Raw genomic sequence first — 19423 nt, forward strand, 5'->3', positions numbered from 1 at the left:
CGTCGCTGCCGCCGGCACGACGGCGACGACCGGCGACCGGTGACGGCGGCGGCAGACAACCGAGACGGCGGCGCACGCGGCGCAACCAAGCAAGGCGGCGGCAGCGGACTGGCGCGGCGACGACGAGCGAGCGACGAGCGCGGGCACGGACGGGCGCGGGTGTCGGCGGCTTGACGACAGCGTCGCGAAGGCGACGACGACAGCAGCGAGCGGCGGCGACGACGAGCTCCGCACACGTCTGGCGACGGCGTGCGGCTCGGCGGCGGTCGGCCGGGAAGGGAGGGAGAGAGGGAAGGAGGACGGAGGCTCTCACCGGCGGCGGCGATTATGCGGACGAGTCGGCGAGATCGAGGCGGAGGTGGCGACGTGGGTAGGAGCGGAAGGTCGGCGGTGGCGGCGGAGATCGGTTGGCGACGGTGAGGAGGTTGGACGCGGCGGCGACCGGGCGGCGAAGGAATGCGCGGCACTGGGGATGTTCACCGGCGACGACGAGGCGGCAACCAGTCGGCGACGGCGGCGCGGAGGCGGTGACGCAGCTAGACGGCGACGACCGGCGGCTGGCGGCGAACGAGGCAGCGCGGCGGCGGCGCGGGCGGAGAGGGAAAGTGGGCGACGGCGCGCGGCAGCTCGGGATTTATAGGGTGGCGGCGCCGGCTAGGGCGGGGCGGAGGTTGGAGACCGAGTCGGGCGCGACGCGGTCTCGGCGGCGGCCGTTGCGGCGGCGGCGGCGCGGACTCGAACTCGGCGTGGGCGCGCGAGCTGGCGGGCTCAGTCGCTGACAAGTGGGCCCCACCTGTCAGTGGCGCTAGGGAGGAGGGAGGCGACGCGGACTCGCGGGCGAGCGAGCTGGGCCGAGGCGGCGGCCCAGGCGGAGGCGCGCGCGGGAAGGAAGGGGCCGGTCGGCTGGGCCGGCCGAACGGGGAAAGTGGGCCGGCTCGGCTGGGCCGGCCCGGGAGGGAGGAAAAAGAAAAAGAAAAAGAAAAAGGAGGGAGGAAAATTGGACTTCGGCCCAATTTGAGAAGGAAGGGAAAAAGAAAGAAAAAAGAGGGAAAAAGGAAAACCCCACTTTTGCCGAGTTTTAAATTAATTTGTTTGGTCAAATTTTATTCTTCTGCAATTTGAATTTAAATCCAGTTAGTCGATTTGCGAGCCTCGATTTAATTAAATTAGGTTCTTTTAGAGGGATTCTTCCTGAGTTAATTAAGCCAATCGTTATTTACGAATTTCTTTTACGATTTAAGGCTTAGGACAAAACTCCGGGTGTGACATTCACCATTATCGAGATTTACGAGGTGCGGCGCCTACAGGCGCAGTACGAGAAGATGCTCTCCACCCCCCGTCTGAGCCAAGGCCATAGAGAAATTTGATATCATGCCACTGCTTAAGGTTGAATCCGATGGTATGTCATTTCCAAATGGGCTTTGATAAAAAATCACGCTTAATTGGGTGGGCTTCGATCTTTTTCCGTTTTAGCCCATTTCTATATTTTAGATGTATTTTCGGTGAAACTTCGTAATTGCGTAACTGATTTGCCCCTGTCTCGTTCTTTCTCTCCCGATGAGACCGAGATCGCTAGAACAGAAAGGGGACCAACGAGCGTCGTTTTCCCCTTGTTACCGCGCCGCCCCCGATAGCCGCCGCCACCACTCGCCTCGATCTCGTCGTCTCTTCTCCTCACGCCAAACTTCAATCCTCCCTTCCTCCGATCTCGTCATCCCTTCCACCTCACGGTGCCACCGACCAGGCATTAGGCACCCAAAATCTCCACTAACCAAACGAAACCCCTCCTAGCACCCAAAATCAGAACAACCACGTGAACCGAAGACCAAGGAAAGCAAAAACAAATTGCACCGAATCCTCGTAACTTTTTTTAAGAGAAACGGAGGTGCCCCGATCGGCCTGGAACGGGACCCTCTGACTTAAGTCAGAGGGGCTGGACGATGGGGTCCATATGTCAGTGACCCATGTCCCTCTGACTTAAGTAAGAGGAACCGTGTCCCCGATCGGCGCCTGCCACCGCACCCACCCACCCACCCACCCACCAACGGTGGCGGACAGGGACGACAAGCCGAGAAGGAGGAAGCAACGCAACCAGCTAGTCTCGTTAGGGGAGAAAGAATGACATAGGGGCAAATCGGTCATACAATTCCAAAATTCCACCTAAAATGTTTAAATGGGCTAAAATGACCAAAGATTGAAGCCCACCCAGTTAAGCGTGGCTCTTTATCGAAGCCTATTTATAAGATGTCATACCATCAAATCAAACTTTAAGCAGTAGCATAATCTCAAATTTCTCCATGGCCACAGGAAGTTGGAGCTCTCGCAAGCCACGTGGGGCGCCGGTGGAGCGGATCAGCGCAGCAGAGTGCCAAGGTAGTGCGGGCGATGCTCTCAAGAGGGGATCAGCGCAGCAGAATTGTCTGGAAATCACAATGATGCTGAAGCGACACGACCTGAGGAAGAAGGTGGTCAGTACGCTAATCAAAATCATCGACTGACATCTCAGTTTGTTTTGATGTCGTCTTTTGTGAGCTGCAGGCTTTTGGTTTAGGATCCATTGCTCTTTCTTAGTAGGATGGTGGTGATGATGCAATGGTATCAACTGCTTATAGGTTAGTATGCATTAGTGTGTTTAGTAAGATGATGCTGGTGATCCAATGGTATGAACTGCCTGTGGTTAGTACTATGGTTAGTACTAGTCTGTAGCTAATTGGATTACGTAACCCTCGCCTCCAACACGTGCTGACAGTATGGTGCCATTCAATATGTGTTGCCATACGTAATGACCTAGGCCCATCGATCTTGTACGATTAGAATCCCATTGAATTACTTTTACATACAAGTAACTCTATTGTATAAATCTATTGTATAAAGGACTAGTTTTCTTTTTCTTGTGAAAAAAATTCAATTAGAGCTTGGCCCTCCCATTACCCATATTTATTTATTGTCTGATTGGGTTTCCAAAACCATAAAGAACCTGATGGTTATCGAGCCTACCGTTGTGACACAGTAACGGTAACACGAGACAACCACACTAACTTAAAATAAAATTTGAAAATAACTATAATTTTTTTATTGAATTTGGTATAGTTATGTCCTATTCAATGGAGAAACCATGTTTTTTAACCTACCGCTAGAGTGCGGTAGCAGTGCGCTCTACGATTGTAGGAAACATGCTCTTGAGTCGGTAGACTATAAGGTGCCAAGTGCCGACCGCCAAGAAAAAAACTTTACCTTTTTACAGTACTTGGCTTAGCTAGACTAGATCCAAATTTTCCGTTTTGCTTGTCGTGCTTGAGATGGCTCATCTACCATCTTGCCGTCTAAATCTCTCTTCCAGGCACTACTCTTCCAAGGCCAACTTATATGCACTCTACATCTCCACCCTAAATCTGCCCTTCTTCTCAGGTTGCCAGGCCAGGAAGTCTCTCTCCCGTCAGATGTTGTAATTTCCAGTATTATCTCTATTTCATATATATTTCATACTATAAGATTTAATAATTATCTCTAGATTTATATGGTTACCAACGAATATAGACACATATATAACATATTCAATATAGGTAGGATCAAACATCTTATAGTATGGACCATAGCAAGTATTTCTATAGCATCAATCGGCAAAACATTTGTGCTAATCGAGCAGATCAGAAACCCGCTTTGTTCGGCATCCGTGTACCCGCTTTGTTCGGCATCCGTGTACTAAACTTGGTATCCACATGACGCATGTGATCACGTGTAGTAGGCAGTACGACTGTAACTTATGTAATCCACTCCTAACCGTTGGATTCAAATCCTAGGGTAGTGTTAATGTAGCTCACGGTCTAAACCGGTCATCGCAAAATTGGACGGGCGATAACTCATACAGTGATACTCGTAAAATTGGACGGGCGATAACACATGTCAGTATTTGTACTATAGGTGATCCCAGTCCCATTGCACTACTAGAACACCTGTGTTCCTGTCCATACTCGATTGCTTCAGCGGACAGCATGGTGAAACACCCTGGGAATAACGTTTGGTTGATGCTTAGGCTTGCAATAACTGGGCTTAGATAAGTTGTGACACATGGCAAAAGTATGCTAAGAAATAGTTGGTCACAAATAGGGTAAGGTAAACTCTGATTTTGTAAGCATCATACAAGGGACCTAAGAATAAGAAAGTATGTCATGAACCAATTGTGACAGTTGACATAAACACACCATAAAAAACAAAACTGTGGCATGACAAAATGTGATACGATAAAGTGAGGCGATGAAGCAAACACCAGCGCAAGGTGTGAGGGCAATCAATTAGTCTCCATAACAGCCTTGCAACTAGTAGGGAAATCCATAACTGACTCTATTTCATAATATAGCGCATTTGAGTTTGTTAGGACAAAGATTAGGACGTAGCTTTTATTACATGTTAGGTTTGTATCCAAAAATACTTATGACTATGCTTGTGTTATATAAGTGATATTAATTAAGTAATCTTTAGTCAAACTTGTCTTAAACGAAAGAAAATGCATCATATATGTTGAAATGGAGTGAGTACTATTTTCACTCCCATATTGCTTGCATAACGACCAGTAATAACGTTCGCATTTCTGAATTAAGCTCCACTTAAGTTTAGCATCCGCATCCAGAGTAATACCTACGTACTGGTAGTTCCAGCAGAATATAGAACCTACTAACTAGATATGGGGTAGATGCCTAATAAGTCTTAGTGGACCCAAATCATCTGCGTTACTGTCCATCTTGGACCAAAATGGGACGATACCAACTAGGGTAGAACGACCAATACACACACACATATATATATATGGTCAGAACCAAAAGCAAAGTCGGCCTCCACTCCATTGAAGCTTTGTCCGTTCTGAAAAAAAAAACACAAATAGAGTCAGATAATTGCTTGGCTATATTGCCCTAAGAAACACAATTGCACACAGCCCAAACATAGAGTTGGCAACTGCAAAACCATAAAAGGCCAACTCAGTGTTTGCAGCAATAGAGAAAACTTCTAAAGAAATAACAGAAAGGAGATATGGAATAAGTGCATCAAGGCATTAAAAACAGAATCCGTGGTTCCAAATTGTCCAGAAAGTTTGCAATTGTTTATACTACACAACATACTTTCTGGGGGCATTATGCACCAATTCAAAAAGAGCCTTGCATTTCCATCAGTTCAGTAGTTTGCACACACAAAATTAACCAGGATAAAAATTGAATGTTGTATCCTCATGTCCACAGAAAAGAATCTAAAATCATATGAATTATAAGCAGACGATTGATATCATGGTTTTTATAGAAAGCAACGGAAGGCTTTTAACTACCATATGTTACCAGGAAAAAATAATATGAAAGATAAAAAAATTCCAAACTGTGAGAGAAAACAAGTCATTACAAACATCCTGATAACAAATAAGGATAACAGAATTAATAGACAAAAAATAAAATCCAAACAAATACTAGCCAGCACCAGATAAACAGAATTATGCAATCACGGTGCTAAATCTAACATCATGAGCCTTGGCACTTCCAAAAAAAAATTAATTCATTTTAAATTCAATTGATACATCATGAGGTCTGCTCCATATGCAACAAACTCAAAACATAAACGTATGCTCTCATAGAAGGATCTATTTCCCCCAAAATTTAATGCTCTCATATAACTAAACAAGAATAGATCAATTATAAGCATATCCAGTATAGATGAGCAATATCTTTTATTTTTGTTCTGTAAAAACAACATGCTTGATGTTGGTTAATCTCCCAGACACAAAGACAGGGAAAATTATGGCAGGACTGCAGGACAGGTCCACCACAAGCTAGCCCACATGCTCCCCAACCTAAGTGTTGGCAGCAATAGACTCGGTTTACACTGTTTGGACAGAAAAAACTTCCAAACAAATAAGCACCCATATCTTGAAATAACATAATTCCTTTACTTACACAAGGGAACTATGGGAAAAGGGATCAGAACATTCAATATCTTTTAATAACCAGTAGGTTCAAGTTGTCCAGAAAGTTTGCAATTATTAAATCCATTATACTACACAATGAAGTTCCCCAAGGCCTTCTTATGTACCAATCAGTAACTATCCACAACTACATTTCCAAAGGGATCTTGCATCTTCATCAATTCAGGTTTGCACACATAAAATTAACAAGGATCAGAAAGAGAATGTCATATGTAAAGAGAAGAGTATAAAATTGGCAGACAATTGATATCATGGTGATGCATAGAAAGCAATAGAATGCTTTCAACTACCAAATGTTAAGCAGCTCAAACCAATAGTAAAGCTCAAAATTCAAAATAAAAACTATCTTGCCTCACATTAGAGAACAAATAAGGATAATGAAGTGAACAGGCTTAAAAGAACTCAAAAAAATACTAGCTATCACCAGGTAGACTGAGGTTAGGCAATTCACTTTAGAAAATGTTAATATCATAAGGATGGTATGTGAGCATCTCCACAAAAAAGTATTGTACTTTAAATGAGTTGACACAACATGTTGATAGTTTACCTATGCCACATACCTAAAGTTCATTAATTCAATCATAAACCTATACCCTCCTAGAAGCATATCTTTTCCCCCTAAACTGATACTTCAGGTATTGACTGTGACAGAAACAATCACCATGGTAATACAACAAAACAAGAACAAACTAATTAGTCCCTCTGTTTCAATGTACTTGTCATTCTAGCAAATCTCACACAAACCAAGGAGGTGTGGAAAATTGTTTGCCTCATTAATTACATTACAAACAGTTAGTAATCTGTCAAGTAGTAATAATGTGGGTGCATTTGAATGGCACGAAGAGAAGATCACCTCTAGAAATGGTTTGGAATGTGAGAGTGACAAGTATTTTGGTAAAAAAAATGAATGCTAGAATGACAACTGAAATGAAAGGAGTATGACCATAGCCTGTATACATGTGCAATATCTTTCATTAAATTCTACTGTATGATTCATCAAAAACAACAATCTCCAGGAAACATAGTAGCAAGCACATGACCTATATGCCACATTTCATAGGCCATTAGACTTGTTTCCCTCTGCTCGGTGCCGTCTTGAAACACTAAAGTATAAACTTGGCTTTTTGAGTGTATTCTGTATCCCTTTTGCAACAAATGGACATGGCTACTTGTCATGACCCAAAGACATGACGGGGTAAACACCGGCAAGAGGATAGCCAGGCAATGTCGGTTGCTAGGGATGGGATATTGTTCCCTTGACCTGCACTAGGCTGTCATTGGGCCCTGACCTGTCAGCCAATGGCCATGACACTACTCTTAAGCAATGTCCTAAAACCTTACCAGGAAAGTTATGCCCTAGAATGATATCACAATCAAACAATCAACTCACAGATTAGAACCACAAGTCAACATAAGAATGGAATATGCAATTAACAGTGATTAATTTTATATAGTAAAGGCAGACAGAAGAAATGCATGGTGAATTAGAGATGTGAAATGTTAGTCAATCAACCTATGATCACTTGAGCAACTTCAACACTGACTTTATCACCTCCTGCTCCAGGTTCCGCCTCCGCAAAGACAATCGGATTTCAGCCAAACTAACATTCTTGATGCGAGCGTCCAATGCACTAGCCTGATCATCTCCGAGCTCCAAGAAAGACTTCTTAAATAAGCCGGGGTACTCTTCATTGAGAACCGAAACCTCCTTCCCAAGGTAAAAGTAGGATGCACACTTGTCCATGAATTGCTTCTCTGTGTCTGTGGTTCCACTGTTATGCTCATGGTTGGCCTGCAGCACCATCCTCTTCTGCGGAGGAGATTCACTGACTTGAGGTGACGGCGCCTTCCTCTTACCATTAGGGTCGTTGGCCAGAGGAGGTTCCCCGTTTTCACCAGAATCAGCCTCCTCATCCTTATGCTCGGCACCATCGGATGGCGGTATGGTGCTGGTCTGCGGCACTGGCTCCACTGGCACTTGGTCTTCATCGGAATCAGGCTCATCCTCCTCGGCACCATCGGATGGCATCCTGGGCTCCACTGGCACTTCATCTTCATCGGAATCAGACTCTTCGTCCTCATCCTCGGCACCATCGGATGGCATCCTGGGCTCCACTGGCACTTCATCTTCATCGGAATCAGACTCTTCGTCCTCATCCTCGGCACCATCGGATGGCATCCTGGGCTCCACTGGCACTTCATCCTCATCGGATTCAGACTCTTCGTCCTCATCCTCGGCATCATCAGATGGCATTGGCATCCTGGGCTCCTCCACTGGCACTTGGTCTTCATCGGAATCATCATCGGAATCAGACTCTTCGTCGGCATCATCGGAACCAGACTCTTCGTCGGCATCATCGGATGGCGGCACTGGCTCCAGTGGCACCTCGTCTTCATCGGAATCAGACCCTTCGTCCTTACGCTTGGCAGCATCGGATGGCTTCTTGGCCTGCAGAGCTGGCTCCGGCGGCTTGTCGGCGCCACCGGAACCGGAGACCTCCCTCCCATCCTGATCCCGCGGAGGCGGTGGTGTCTTGGCGGGCATCCCCACAAGATCCGGGGAGGACTCGATGCCCAGCTCCTCGTCGTCGGAGCTCTGCTCGCCTTGACGCGGGAGTGGAAGATGCTTCATGGTGGGTTGCTGCTCCACCTCATCACCGTCGGAGGAGTCGTCGTCGTCGTCTTCGGCGGCAAGAAGCCGCGCGGAGCGGCGGAGGATGGGGGCCATGGGGAATGGTGAAGTGGAAGGGGGAGACGAAGCGACGCGGCCGTAGGTAGGGTTTTTGTTATGCTGCTGCCGGTGCCCCCCGGGCTTACTTGGTGGGCCCATCCTCAAGTAACTCCTCTTTTTTGTTTCATTTATTTTACTCTAACTAGCATAATGCCCGTGCTTCGCCACGGGGATAAAAAATCATTCCATGTAAAATTCAATTAAGATATATGACATACATGTATATATAATTTAATAGGCTGTTATTTTAAGTAGGATTTGATGTAATTAATTGAGCACGTATCGCGAGAACATAGCAGATGGACGAATAGAAATAATCCATATTTTTAAATAGATAAAGGTATTATCAATATACACGTGCATAGCAACGGGTGACTTTTGAGTATACAACTATGGATGATTAAAGGGTTATTGTTTGGTGCAAAAAAAAAGTTTGTGATAAAACTTTTACATACTTGTTTTTAGCTATGTAAAAACAAATGTTGAAAAAAAGTACGAGTAAGAAAAACCTTAAAAAACAACTTCAATATAAGGTTAAGTTCAAATTTTGGCATATAATTATAAGAAGAAACGAAAAGACGATGGTGTAATTGTTATAAAAAAGATAGTGATGCAATAAAATTAGAGTTTCTCATCGTCCTGTAACATGCGTATTACTTCATCGGTCACATAGTTAACGATCCATAGTGTGCTAAAACTAACATGATCGGTAATTGTTGCATTATCTATAACTGCTTCAAGGCTGATATTAGTCTTCAACACCCACTCCATCTTGCCACCATGTGATTATGATGATTCATTGAGCAACCAGACTCGGAATCGCGGAAAATTATTGTCATTCCAAAGCAACGCAAAGTAGACTCCTTTCTCTGATTTTCCCAAGTTAAAACTCCATTGTCATATTCCACAATTTTGCTCCTTAGTGGCGATCTGATCATGATAGGGTTATTCTGCAAATTGAGGAAGTACGCCTTGACGGGATGCTACGCTCTAGGCAGTCATCATCCTCCTATTGGGGCGGGGAGCCGTCCGAATCCTGGCCCAATGGACTGAGCTCCCGAGACCGGAGTCGCGGTCTTTGTGCGACACCGCGACGGCGACCGCCGCAAGGCCGATGAGAAGACCCTAGAGAAACGCGACGATGCGTTGAGGCGCAGGAGAGACTCGCTCGTTAGCGACGGTGGTGACTACGCCAGAGGAGGAGGTGGAGGTTTCACTGATCGCCAGGAGGCGATGGAGACGTCTGCACGTGCGCAGCTACCACATTGAAGCGTGCGTGCGTGTGTTCTTGGGGTGTCGCCGCGCTGAGACCCGCACGTGGGTGGACGACGGCAGCGATATGCGGTGTGCGTGAGTGGTCTGCTTGTGTGCCTCTCCATCTGTAGCCAGCCCAGTAGCACGGGTGTAAGGAAAGAACAAAGAAATCGCTGCTGCAGCTGACGTATGGATGACGTCAGCACAGAAGGACGAAAATCCCAAGGAGAATCGTTACCGTTTTTTATAAAAGAAAACCTATAGAACGGTATCCCGTCGCGTCTGCCTCCGCATGCATCTGCCTCCACCCACCCATCTCCGCACTCACATGCCGTTTGGATGAAATGCCGTCCTATAGCCATCCTCTTTTTATAATAATATAGATTTAATTTAAGAATTTATTTATGTGTCAATTTTTTGTGTTAAATTTGTAATATATGTCTGATATATTTAATAATAAAAAGATATAAAACAATAATCAAATCTTAATTTTATTAATTAATCGGCTAGCTACAGTTAATCAAGTCGTCAAAAAAAATATCCGCAGGAGGAGAGTCATCTCCACTGTCCCAACAAACCATTGCTTGCTTGGTTCTTAAGTGTAGGAATATGACATTGCTTGCTTGGTTCTTGAGTGTAGGAATATGACTGTAGTTGTCGTGCGGACACGGAAGAGAAAAGATTGGCAACATTGCTGCTGCCGTCGTCATTATGACGTATTGCTGACGTCAGCACGGATGGACGAAATTGAAATATACATGAAAAGAAACAGAGCAAATATGAGCATACACAATTATTGAACGTGATGGGAACCAATTTTAGCCCATTTATCTATCACCAAAAGGATAAGTACACGATGACACGGGGGCCATTTTACTTAAATACGACTAATTTACATGAAACTGATTCATGCATTCAATTCGGGATTTAACATGCCATTTACTTCCTTCCAATGTTAACGCATAAGTTGCCGTTTATACTCATAAACATTACCACTACAGAGTTATCCTCCATAATTAATCGACATAATGCTAAAACTCCATGAATGAATACTCACTAAATTTGTGACATTAGCTTTTTAGGCTGGAAAAAACCTACGCATTATTGCATTGGATAATACAAAATGAAATATGCAACAGCTATTCTTGCCTAAAAGAGAAAAAAAAAATACACTGCTGTATGAGCATGTAATTGGGCCGAATACACACAACCTAGGGCCACAAGGCCCAAAATGCTCCAGCCCATATACTCGTTCGATTAAGCCCACCATTCAATGGGCCAATCCTCTCTTTTTTTTTAGCCCGTGGTTTGCCACGGATTAAAAAGAATAATTCCACATAAAATTACATTAAAGCATATATATGTTTCATGTGTACATATTTAATATATAGTCAAGTCCGATAAAAATATATACTCCATATGTATTTTAATAAATAATATCATTAATATTTTTGCTCGGGTTTACCTATTCGTCTTATTAAAAACTTAAATTATTATTATTTATTTTGTCCTAAATAAATTTTAGTTATAAATTATATTTCACATATTTACAAAAATTTGTAATTAATTAAATTTGTGTCAAAAAGTCACAATGAGAATTGCCATACAACTAATCTGAACTAAAGACTCACTTTGTTTCACAATCTAAAAAGTTTAGATTAATACGGATACTAATAAATTGACAAATATACAAATTATATATATTAATATATATTGATAAATTAATAAATATAGACAATAATAGAAAGCCTCACAACATAATACCAAAACACCACTTCGGGCTTTTCTACCCTAAAATCAAAATAATCTAACCTAAAATCACAATAATATTTCTTTTAGAATATATTTAGGTGACAAAATTTTGGTTTTATAAAATTTTCAACAATAGCACCAAAAGCTTGGTGGACAGCGCCATGTTCATTGAACTATGAAGCTGTTACATCCGTGTAAAGCACGAGTAGCATGTATAGATAGTCTTGAGAAAGAATCCGATCAACGGTCTGGAGGGGAGATGACGTCGTCTCTGCTGCTGCTGCTGCTAACCTGTGTGCGTACCAAAACCGAGACGCAGCCGACCCACGCGGGCGCCGCAGGAGTCTGGACGGGATACGTGACCCACGCGCGTTGCTGCTGCTGCTGCTGCTGCTGCTGACAAAAACGACCACGCGTTGTTGCTGCTCCTAACCAAGGCTTGCATGACGTACGGATGATGTCATAGACGGACGAAAATTCCCGGCAGAATCGTTACATTTTTTATAATAGTATAGATATAGATATAAATATAGATGAATAAGTTCATATTATTATTAGAATATCCAACGGCTCCTCTTCCATCGCATCGCATGGCCATGGCGATGGCGGCGCTCCTCTGCCTCCGGAGGCGGGCGGCGCTTACCGGCGTGGCGCCCAGGCTGGCCACCGCAGCGAGGCAAGGTGCTCTAGATTGCGGGAACGGCGATGGGAACAGCCCGTGGGGGCAGCTCCCGCCCTTCACGCCGCTCGACGCCGCCGCTGCGGCTGCGAGAGCCATCTCGGTGGGTGGAGAAGGCGGAGCGGGCGCCAGTGCCACCGCGATCAGACGGGTCCGCCGGTGCTGCCCCCACCTGCCGACCTCGGTGGTGCACAAGCTGTTCCGTCTCCGCAAAGTGCGCACCACTCGTTCGAACAAATGCTCAACCTAATTTACTACTATTTCGCTGCATGACCGTTCATGTGAACAGTAGTTTTTTTTTTGGGGGCACGAAAGGACCACCTGCTAGGCTCAAATTCACCCCTGAATTGCCAATGATATATAGCAACATGCAACCATTACCATCTTTGTTTTTGGCTTGATCCTTTCTGTTAAACATTTCTAGGTGGTAGGGAATTTAGTCTAAACTATGTTGGGCTTTTGTTACTTTCACATACCACAAGTTAGTATTTTGAAAAGCTAACTCTCTCTCCTCTCTCTCTCTCTTTTCCTTTTGTTTGGGGCTCTTACCAAATACTGTATGCTATTCTCTTTAGTTCTAAGAAGTTAAAACATCTTTGTAAGAACAAAATAGAAACTGATCAATGTTGCATGTGGACCATTGCAGGTTAAGAAGAATGTTGTCACTGCTGAGCAACATCGGTTGAGAAGGGTAATGAAACAATGAACATGATAAGTGAATATGAAGTGCCTGGCAGACTCAATCCTTATCCTTTAGATGCTAACTTGTCAAGTGAGAGACCATATTTTAAACTTATCTATGGCATGACCAGATAGTCAGTTAATAACATAGATTGGTGATGCTGCCTGGATGTTTTCAGTGTAAAACCTCAATTTATTATACCTTCTTTGTTTTGTATTTGTACCATTATTGCAACCACGTTCTAACTAAAATCCTCTTTGCTATATGGTTTGGTCTCATAAATTTGGGCAAGTGCACAAAACTTCACTTTTCCTCTCTTACCTCATCATTCCTAGGTTCCTACAATGTTGGCCCTCCAGTATTTCTTCATGTAACGGTATCACACTGTTGGATGCCTCAAGGCCTTATTCTTTTCCACAGCATCCTGGACACATGCATTTGTTTGATGGGCTTACTCAACTACAAAACAAAATCGTAACACCAAACTAGTTGCTTGATAATATATAGAGCATGGTTTTACAGTTGCTACTATGTCTGATGAAGTTATGAGATTATAGAGCATGGCATTTTTCGCATTACCATGTTTTCTCTTGCAGCATGTGACTTATTTTCTTTGAAGGTTTCAGCAAAAGATCAATTAATGCCGGGCGATATCCTCTTTCTGCCTGTTCATCCCAAAGAATCTTCGGTTGCTGAGAAGACTAAGAAATTTGATAACAGGAATGGGATTGATTTTCTGCGTAGCCTTGAAATTTACAAGGTGTTAGTTTATTAGACTTCTCATAAATTACGTGGTTGATTTGGATGGTAAACGATCCCCTTTGGTGTTTTAAAACTTTCAGGACGAAGCCATCATCGTGATCAACAAACCCCCTGGAATGCCAGTACAGGTAGGGTAACTTGGTACGTATGTATTCTACTGAATTTTCAGTGCCTATTTTTTGAACCTTTTCCTCTCTGTTCTGAAGGGCGGTACTGGCATTAAAAACAGTATAGATGTATTGGCCTCCATGTTTGAAGAAAATTCTTCTGAAGCACCTCGTCTGGTGAGTTCAGTATTCACTTGGTTACTTTTAGTACACATTTTAAATATGGGAACAGTGTGGCAAACCTCCTATATCGCATTCATTTGAAAAGGAGCAATTTCATAAAACTGCAAGTATTTTGATAAACTTTCAATTTCCTGCCCCTTTTACAAGGCAAGTACACTTTGCTGCAGCGATAGCTTCTGAGTTTTTCATGTAAACTAAGATTCATGTAGTTGACTCTTTAGAAGTAGCATATTCTCTGTAATTATTCAAGCACTCATTTCACTCTTGGTGCCTCAGCAAGATTACATGTATCTGACTCTTGCTATATTGGCTGGATTACAAAATTGTTTGTGTTGATTTGCTTCATCAGGTTCATAGGCTTGATAGAGACTGTAGTGGTGTCCTTGTTCTGGGTAGAAATCAACGTAGCACTACAATGTTGCATGCTACATTTCGTGAGAAAACTGCTGATGCTTTAGCTGATGTAAGTTCAGTTTAACAATCTGTTTATATTATATGTTCGTTACTTCCACATTATTGTAACCTGAGGACCTGCAAGTGTATTATCTACATACTTTTACATAATCATCTGTTGCATGTCAAGGGTACTCAACATGTGCTGCAGAGAAAATATCTTGCTCTTGTGATTGGAACACCTAGACATCCCAAGGGTTTGCTGTCAGCTCCGCTTGCAAAGGTTTGTTAGAGTATGCATTATAATTCCTTTACTATTTATCACCGATCTTTATAGTTAAAAAGGTACAGACTTCAGGTGCAAGAGATGCAACAAAAAATCCTCTTGAGATACAATGCCATAAACCAGTTTACACCATCTGGAACTTAATAGTGCAAATGTGTTAAGCCGAACCGTTATTGTATAAGCAATAAGCTAATTGATACCACCAGAAACTGGTCAAGCTAGTTAGCTCTTTTAAGTGATGGCTTGAACATAATTGCTTGCTTGTCTATATCTAGATGGATATTGACAGAAATTCCTGAATGCATATTTCAATGTGATTGTGCACATTCTTGGGGAGTTGAATTTCGAAGGTATGAAAAATCATCAAAACCTGGGTCAGCCCTTGTTGAATCTGGGCAGTTTCCACTAATTTATAAGACATCTTTTCCTTGCAGACTTGTTCTGTAGCCACTGCAAAATCACTGGCTGATAGTCTGGATTCCCAGTCAACAATTATAGCCTGATACAGTGATATTTAGCAAATGGCAATATGACTGCGTGAGTATCTATATCAGATGCATGTCATATATGTCGATACTCTGATATCAGATCCCATGATCACTCATTTACAAACATAGTTAAGTCTCTAACAAAAAGAAATCAACACAACACTTTACTCTTGACATCATCTTATATTGTTATTACTCCCATGATCACTCATTTACAAGCATAGTTAAGTCTCTAACAAAAAGAAATCAACACAACACTTTACTCTTAACATAATGTTTTCCATCTAATCTTATTATATAATTTTCTCCTAATATCTCGAATCTTTCTTACTTTGAAATACATATATACTTGCCATATCAGCACATCCATATTTCTGAGGAAAAATATATCCCACTTCCCCATATCACCACGTATTGGTGCAACATGGCCAGTGAAAAATGATCGGATACGATTTTGTTCTATTTTTATGAAAACGTTCTGTTATTTTTATTTTTCAGTAGTCTCTTCATCCAATACGTTTTCCCAGATTACAACAGTTAATTTCATTCTGATATAGTTTCTCCATCTAATGTTTCCTTCAGTACTACTTCATTGGGCTGCTCTGCTTTTTCTTAGGTTCTATTACAAGACGGCAAGTCTGAGCGTCTGACTGTTAGGGCCAGTTCAAATGCTGCTCCTGTTCAGGATGCTTTGACAGAGTACCGAGTGATTGAATATTGCCCCCATGGTAAGCAAGAGTTAATGTCCTGTCAAATGCCAATAGTTCTTTCCTTAGCAAAATCAAATAACTGATGGGCTTTTATTTCAAGATCAGCAGTGCTTCTGAACAGATAATATACTATGATTAACACAATTCAAACCAGTAATATTGAGGGGTCATTCTTGTCTTGTTAAAATATGGGGGAAATAGACAAACACTTTCAGATATTAATGTTCATGAGACCATTGTATGTAGTGATATAAATTAGACTTAGGAGTTAGGACTACATGCATGGCCTATTTTCTAGTATCATGTGTGGTGTTCTTAAAAAACGACAGTAGCATCATTTTACTGGAAGAAAAGGTATCAGCAATTACCAAATAGCAACAATATTATATTTATGTAGAGAACCAGACAAGAAAAGAAGGTGCAATATAATGTACTACATTTCAGCTTGTATTTAATGTGTTCTTTTAAATATCTTTTCTAAATGATGGTATTCATTTTTAGCTTAGGTTTAGCAACCGAAGTGGATCTGCAGGTAATAGTAAATGAATTTATTGTTTTTGTTATTTTTTATTTATTTGATAAATAAATTATCGATGTACAATAATCTAAATGACACGGTAAGACTATAGGAGTGCTTCAACTAAAAATAGTGCATGCTAATATGATGTGGACACCTTCTAGTTTTACGCTCTAGGATATTTGTAAGACTCTGTTTCTATATATTATTGAAAGTTGCTAATGATTGTAGGCTACACTTGGCTAGAACTATTTCCTCGTACTGGAAGAAAGCATCAGGTAACTTCTTTCTCTCTGAACAATATGACTTTGGTTTGACTGAGTGCACAATCACACTGGCCATTGGAAATATTGATCCCCTTTCTACTTGAACCCACCCAGCTCCGAGTTCACTGTGCAGAGGTTCTTGGAACACCAATTGTTGGGGATTACAAGTACGGACGGCAAGCGCATCAGAACTGGATGCCCCTTCCCCTGCCAAGAACAATTAATGAGGAATTGCTCAGGAAGAGGAAGCTTCCCTTTGGGCTTGTGGGTGGTGGAAGCATCGCTGAGGAGCAACCTCAGCTTCATCTACACTGCAAACAAATGGTTCTTCCTGATATCTCAATGGCTGTCCATAGATTGCAATCTGATGTTGATCCCGATCTCTCAGATTTTGAGAAGCTTAACTTTGTTGCTCCCCTGCCGTTGCATATGCGGTTGAGTTGGGAGATTTTGAAGTCTGTGGAAACGTGAAGATATTTCATGTCGTCTGCCTCTTCTTTACAAGGCTATAGGCGCTTTTGTTTGTGATACATGCTAACGCCTCCCCTAAGCAAGAGTCAAATAGAGGTCCTGCTTTACTATTCTTCATGCTATGTTTTAGTCAATGAACAATTCACACTGCAACCATGATTTCGAACACCAGGCCTGAGATTTAGAGCATGTTTGGTTGCTACCCTGTGCAATGTGTCCGAGTATTTTCCATGCCAGAGGTTGGCCTGAGGTTTCTTACAAAATTTACCTAATGCAAGGATGTGTTTGGTTAAAGTCCTGAGAACATGTATGAGTGGATCGAGTGCCAGACAGTGTTTAGCTCATATTTTTCCTGAGCATACACTAACCAGATTGTACAGCCGTACAGGGGTGGTTGGACTAACCTCTACATATTATCAACTTGTTCATACATGTGGAAAAGGCTAAACAATTAGCATACAAGTATGCATACAGATTTCCAAGTTTGCATTAGAGAAGTATAAATTGTGAAATGATCTTCTATCTCATAATCATTCTCTTTGGTGTAGCCAATAATAGTACAACTTAAACAACATAGCAGTAAACCAAGGTTACTACAAACAGAGCAGGTTATCAAATTGTCCAAAAATTAGCATTGTCTGCATATTTAGCAGCTTTGTCATAATATGGACCGCCATATCACCAAAGTTACTACTATTTAGCAATTGTTCAAACATAAATAGTGTAGCAATTGCATAACCAAAACGGTGCAACAAAAAGGGACACTCGTCGGCCATAACATGCTTTGGCTAACTAATATGCACCAATAAATTAAATCAACCAAGATTTGGATCATCCTCAGATAGAAACTTGTAGATCCAACGTTTAGGGTATTCTCGACCCATGCTCATAAGAAAACTGTGGTTAGCTTGAAACTCTGGCATGCAAAGATGCAGCCCTACTCTTAACTTGTCATCAAGGTCTATGGCAATCTTGTTGAGCTTATCCCACGGAGGAGTAATATTGAGGGGCAACGGTTTGTATTGGTTTTCAAGTGTTTTTTATTACAACCAATGTATTGTTGATTAGCATATCAACATCATTAACATTATGCACTTGAGGTGTTGATTTTGCCATTTTCTTGTTACCCTTGTCATTATGTGATGGGGGCAAAGTCTTTGGCTTTCCGTACCTTTTGAAATTCTTTTTGGTTGACTTCAAACCATAATTAGGCCGCGTTCGCCACCTCCGCTAGTTAACTTATCCACTCTCGTTTTTCGCACGCACGCTTCTCGAACTACTAAACGGTGTATTTTTTACAAAAAAATTCTATAGAAAATTTGTTTTAAAAAATCACATTAATCTATTTTATATTTTTCTAATAATTAATAATTAATTAATTATGTACTAATCAATTACTACGTTTTCCGTGCCAGGGATAAGTTAACACGCCGAATGTGGCCTTAGTAGAGAATGGAACTGGTCTAGCAGTTGCACTAAAAGCAAGTTCAATAGTATAGCCAACTAATAGCTCCAATTTATCTATAGTCAATCTAATAGTCAATTCATACCATAGTTACCTACAATAGTTACCTATCATACACACACTGTGTCTTGAAGCCTGTGATATAGCTGGCTACAAATTAGTAGCCCACCTCTCTTCTCTCTCTCCTCTTATCTCTTTAAGATATACTTACAGCTGGCTTATAACCTGCTATTGTACCTGCTCTAAGGGATACCACCTTCTTAAAATCATCACCATCTGACTTTAATTTGTCTGAGTCCTCACCTTAGGGATCCTTTCCGTATGGGAATTGGATAGGGAGGGAGGAGGGAGTTTGGCTGGGCTAGGGGTTGGCCAGAGCACAACCTAGGCTTGGCTGGGCCTGAGGCCGACTCAGCCAGGGAGAGGAGAGGCACGGACAGCCTGGGCCTTGGGCCGACTTCGCATGAACTCGACTTTTGACCCACAAATGACTTCCTACGACTAAAAGGAAAGGAAAACGACTTGACCGGTTGCCAATTTTACTGAGATTTTGAACGATTTTAATAAGTGATTCTTCAATCCGTCTCTTTTGAAACTTCAGTGATTCTTCAATCCGTCTCTTTTGAAACTTTGACTGTACATCCAGTTAGTCGATTTTGACATGATGAAATACGTATTCATGGCCTTTTGGATGAATTAATTAAATAATTTCTTT

General features: G+C 42.3%; 2 protein-coding genes across 3 annotated transcripts; one reads left to right on the top strand and one right to left on the bottom strand.

The window, feature by feature from the left end:
- Positions 1-4556: 4556 nt before the first annotated feature.
- On the bottom strand, positions 4557-8727 carry LOC107305017 (nucleoplasmin-like protein ANO39). Of its 2 annotated transcripts, XM_040527713.1 has the most exons (3): positions 8054-8727; positions 7476-7978; positions 4557-4857 (listed from the first exon to the last, which is right to left on the bottom strand). In XM_040527713.1, the coding sequence occupies exons 1-2, from the start codon at positions 8688-8690 to the stop codon at positions 7482-7484; spliced, it is 1134 nt and encodes a 377-aa protein (XP_040383647.1). In that variant the 5' UTR covers positions 8691-8727; the 3' UTR covers positions 4557-4857; positions 7476-7481. The 2 variants fall into 2 exon arrangements, with proteins under 2 accessions (XP_040383647.1, XP_040383646.1); XM_040527712.1 differs by having other exon boundaries at positions 7476-8726.
- A 3574-nt stretch (positions 8728-12301) lies between these two features.
- LOC102721190 (RNA pseudouridine synthase 4, mitochondrial-like) lies at positions 12302-17666 on the top strand. Its single transcript, XM_015841362.2, has 10 exons — positions 12302-12592; positions 13025-13069; positions 13680-13820; positions 13903-13950; positions 14029-14106; positions 14462-14575; positions 14696-14788; positions 15896-16007; positions 16738-16784; positions 16887-17666. Exons 1-10 carry the CDS (start codon positions 12302-12304, stop codon positions 17241-17243), a joined length of 1326 nt encoding a protein of 441 aa, XP_015696848.1. The 3' UTR covers positions 17244-17666.
- Positions 17667-19423: the final 1757 nt, after the last annotated feature.

Source organism: Oryza brachyantha, chromosome 9 (genome assembly GCF_000231095.2).
Source record: "Oryza brachyantha chromosome 9, ObraRS2, whole genome shotgun sequence".
In the NCBI taxonomy this organism is placed as follows: domain Eukaryota; kingdom Viridiplantae; phylum Streptophyta; class Magnoliopsida; order Poales; family Poaceae; genus Oryza; species Oryza brachyantha.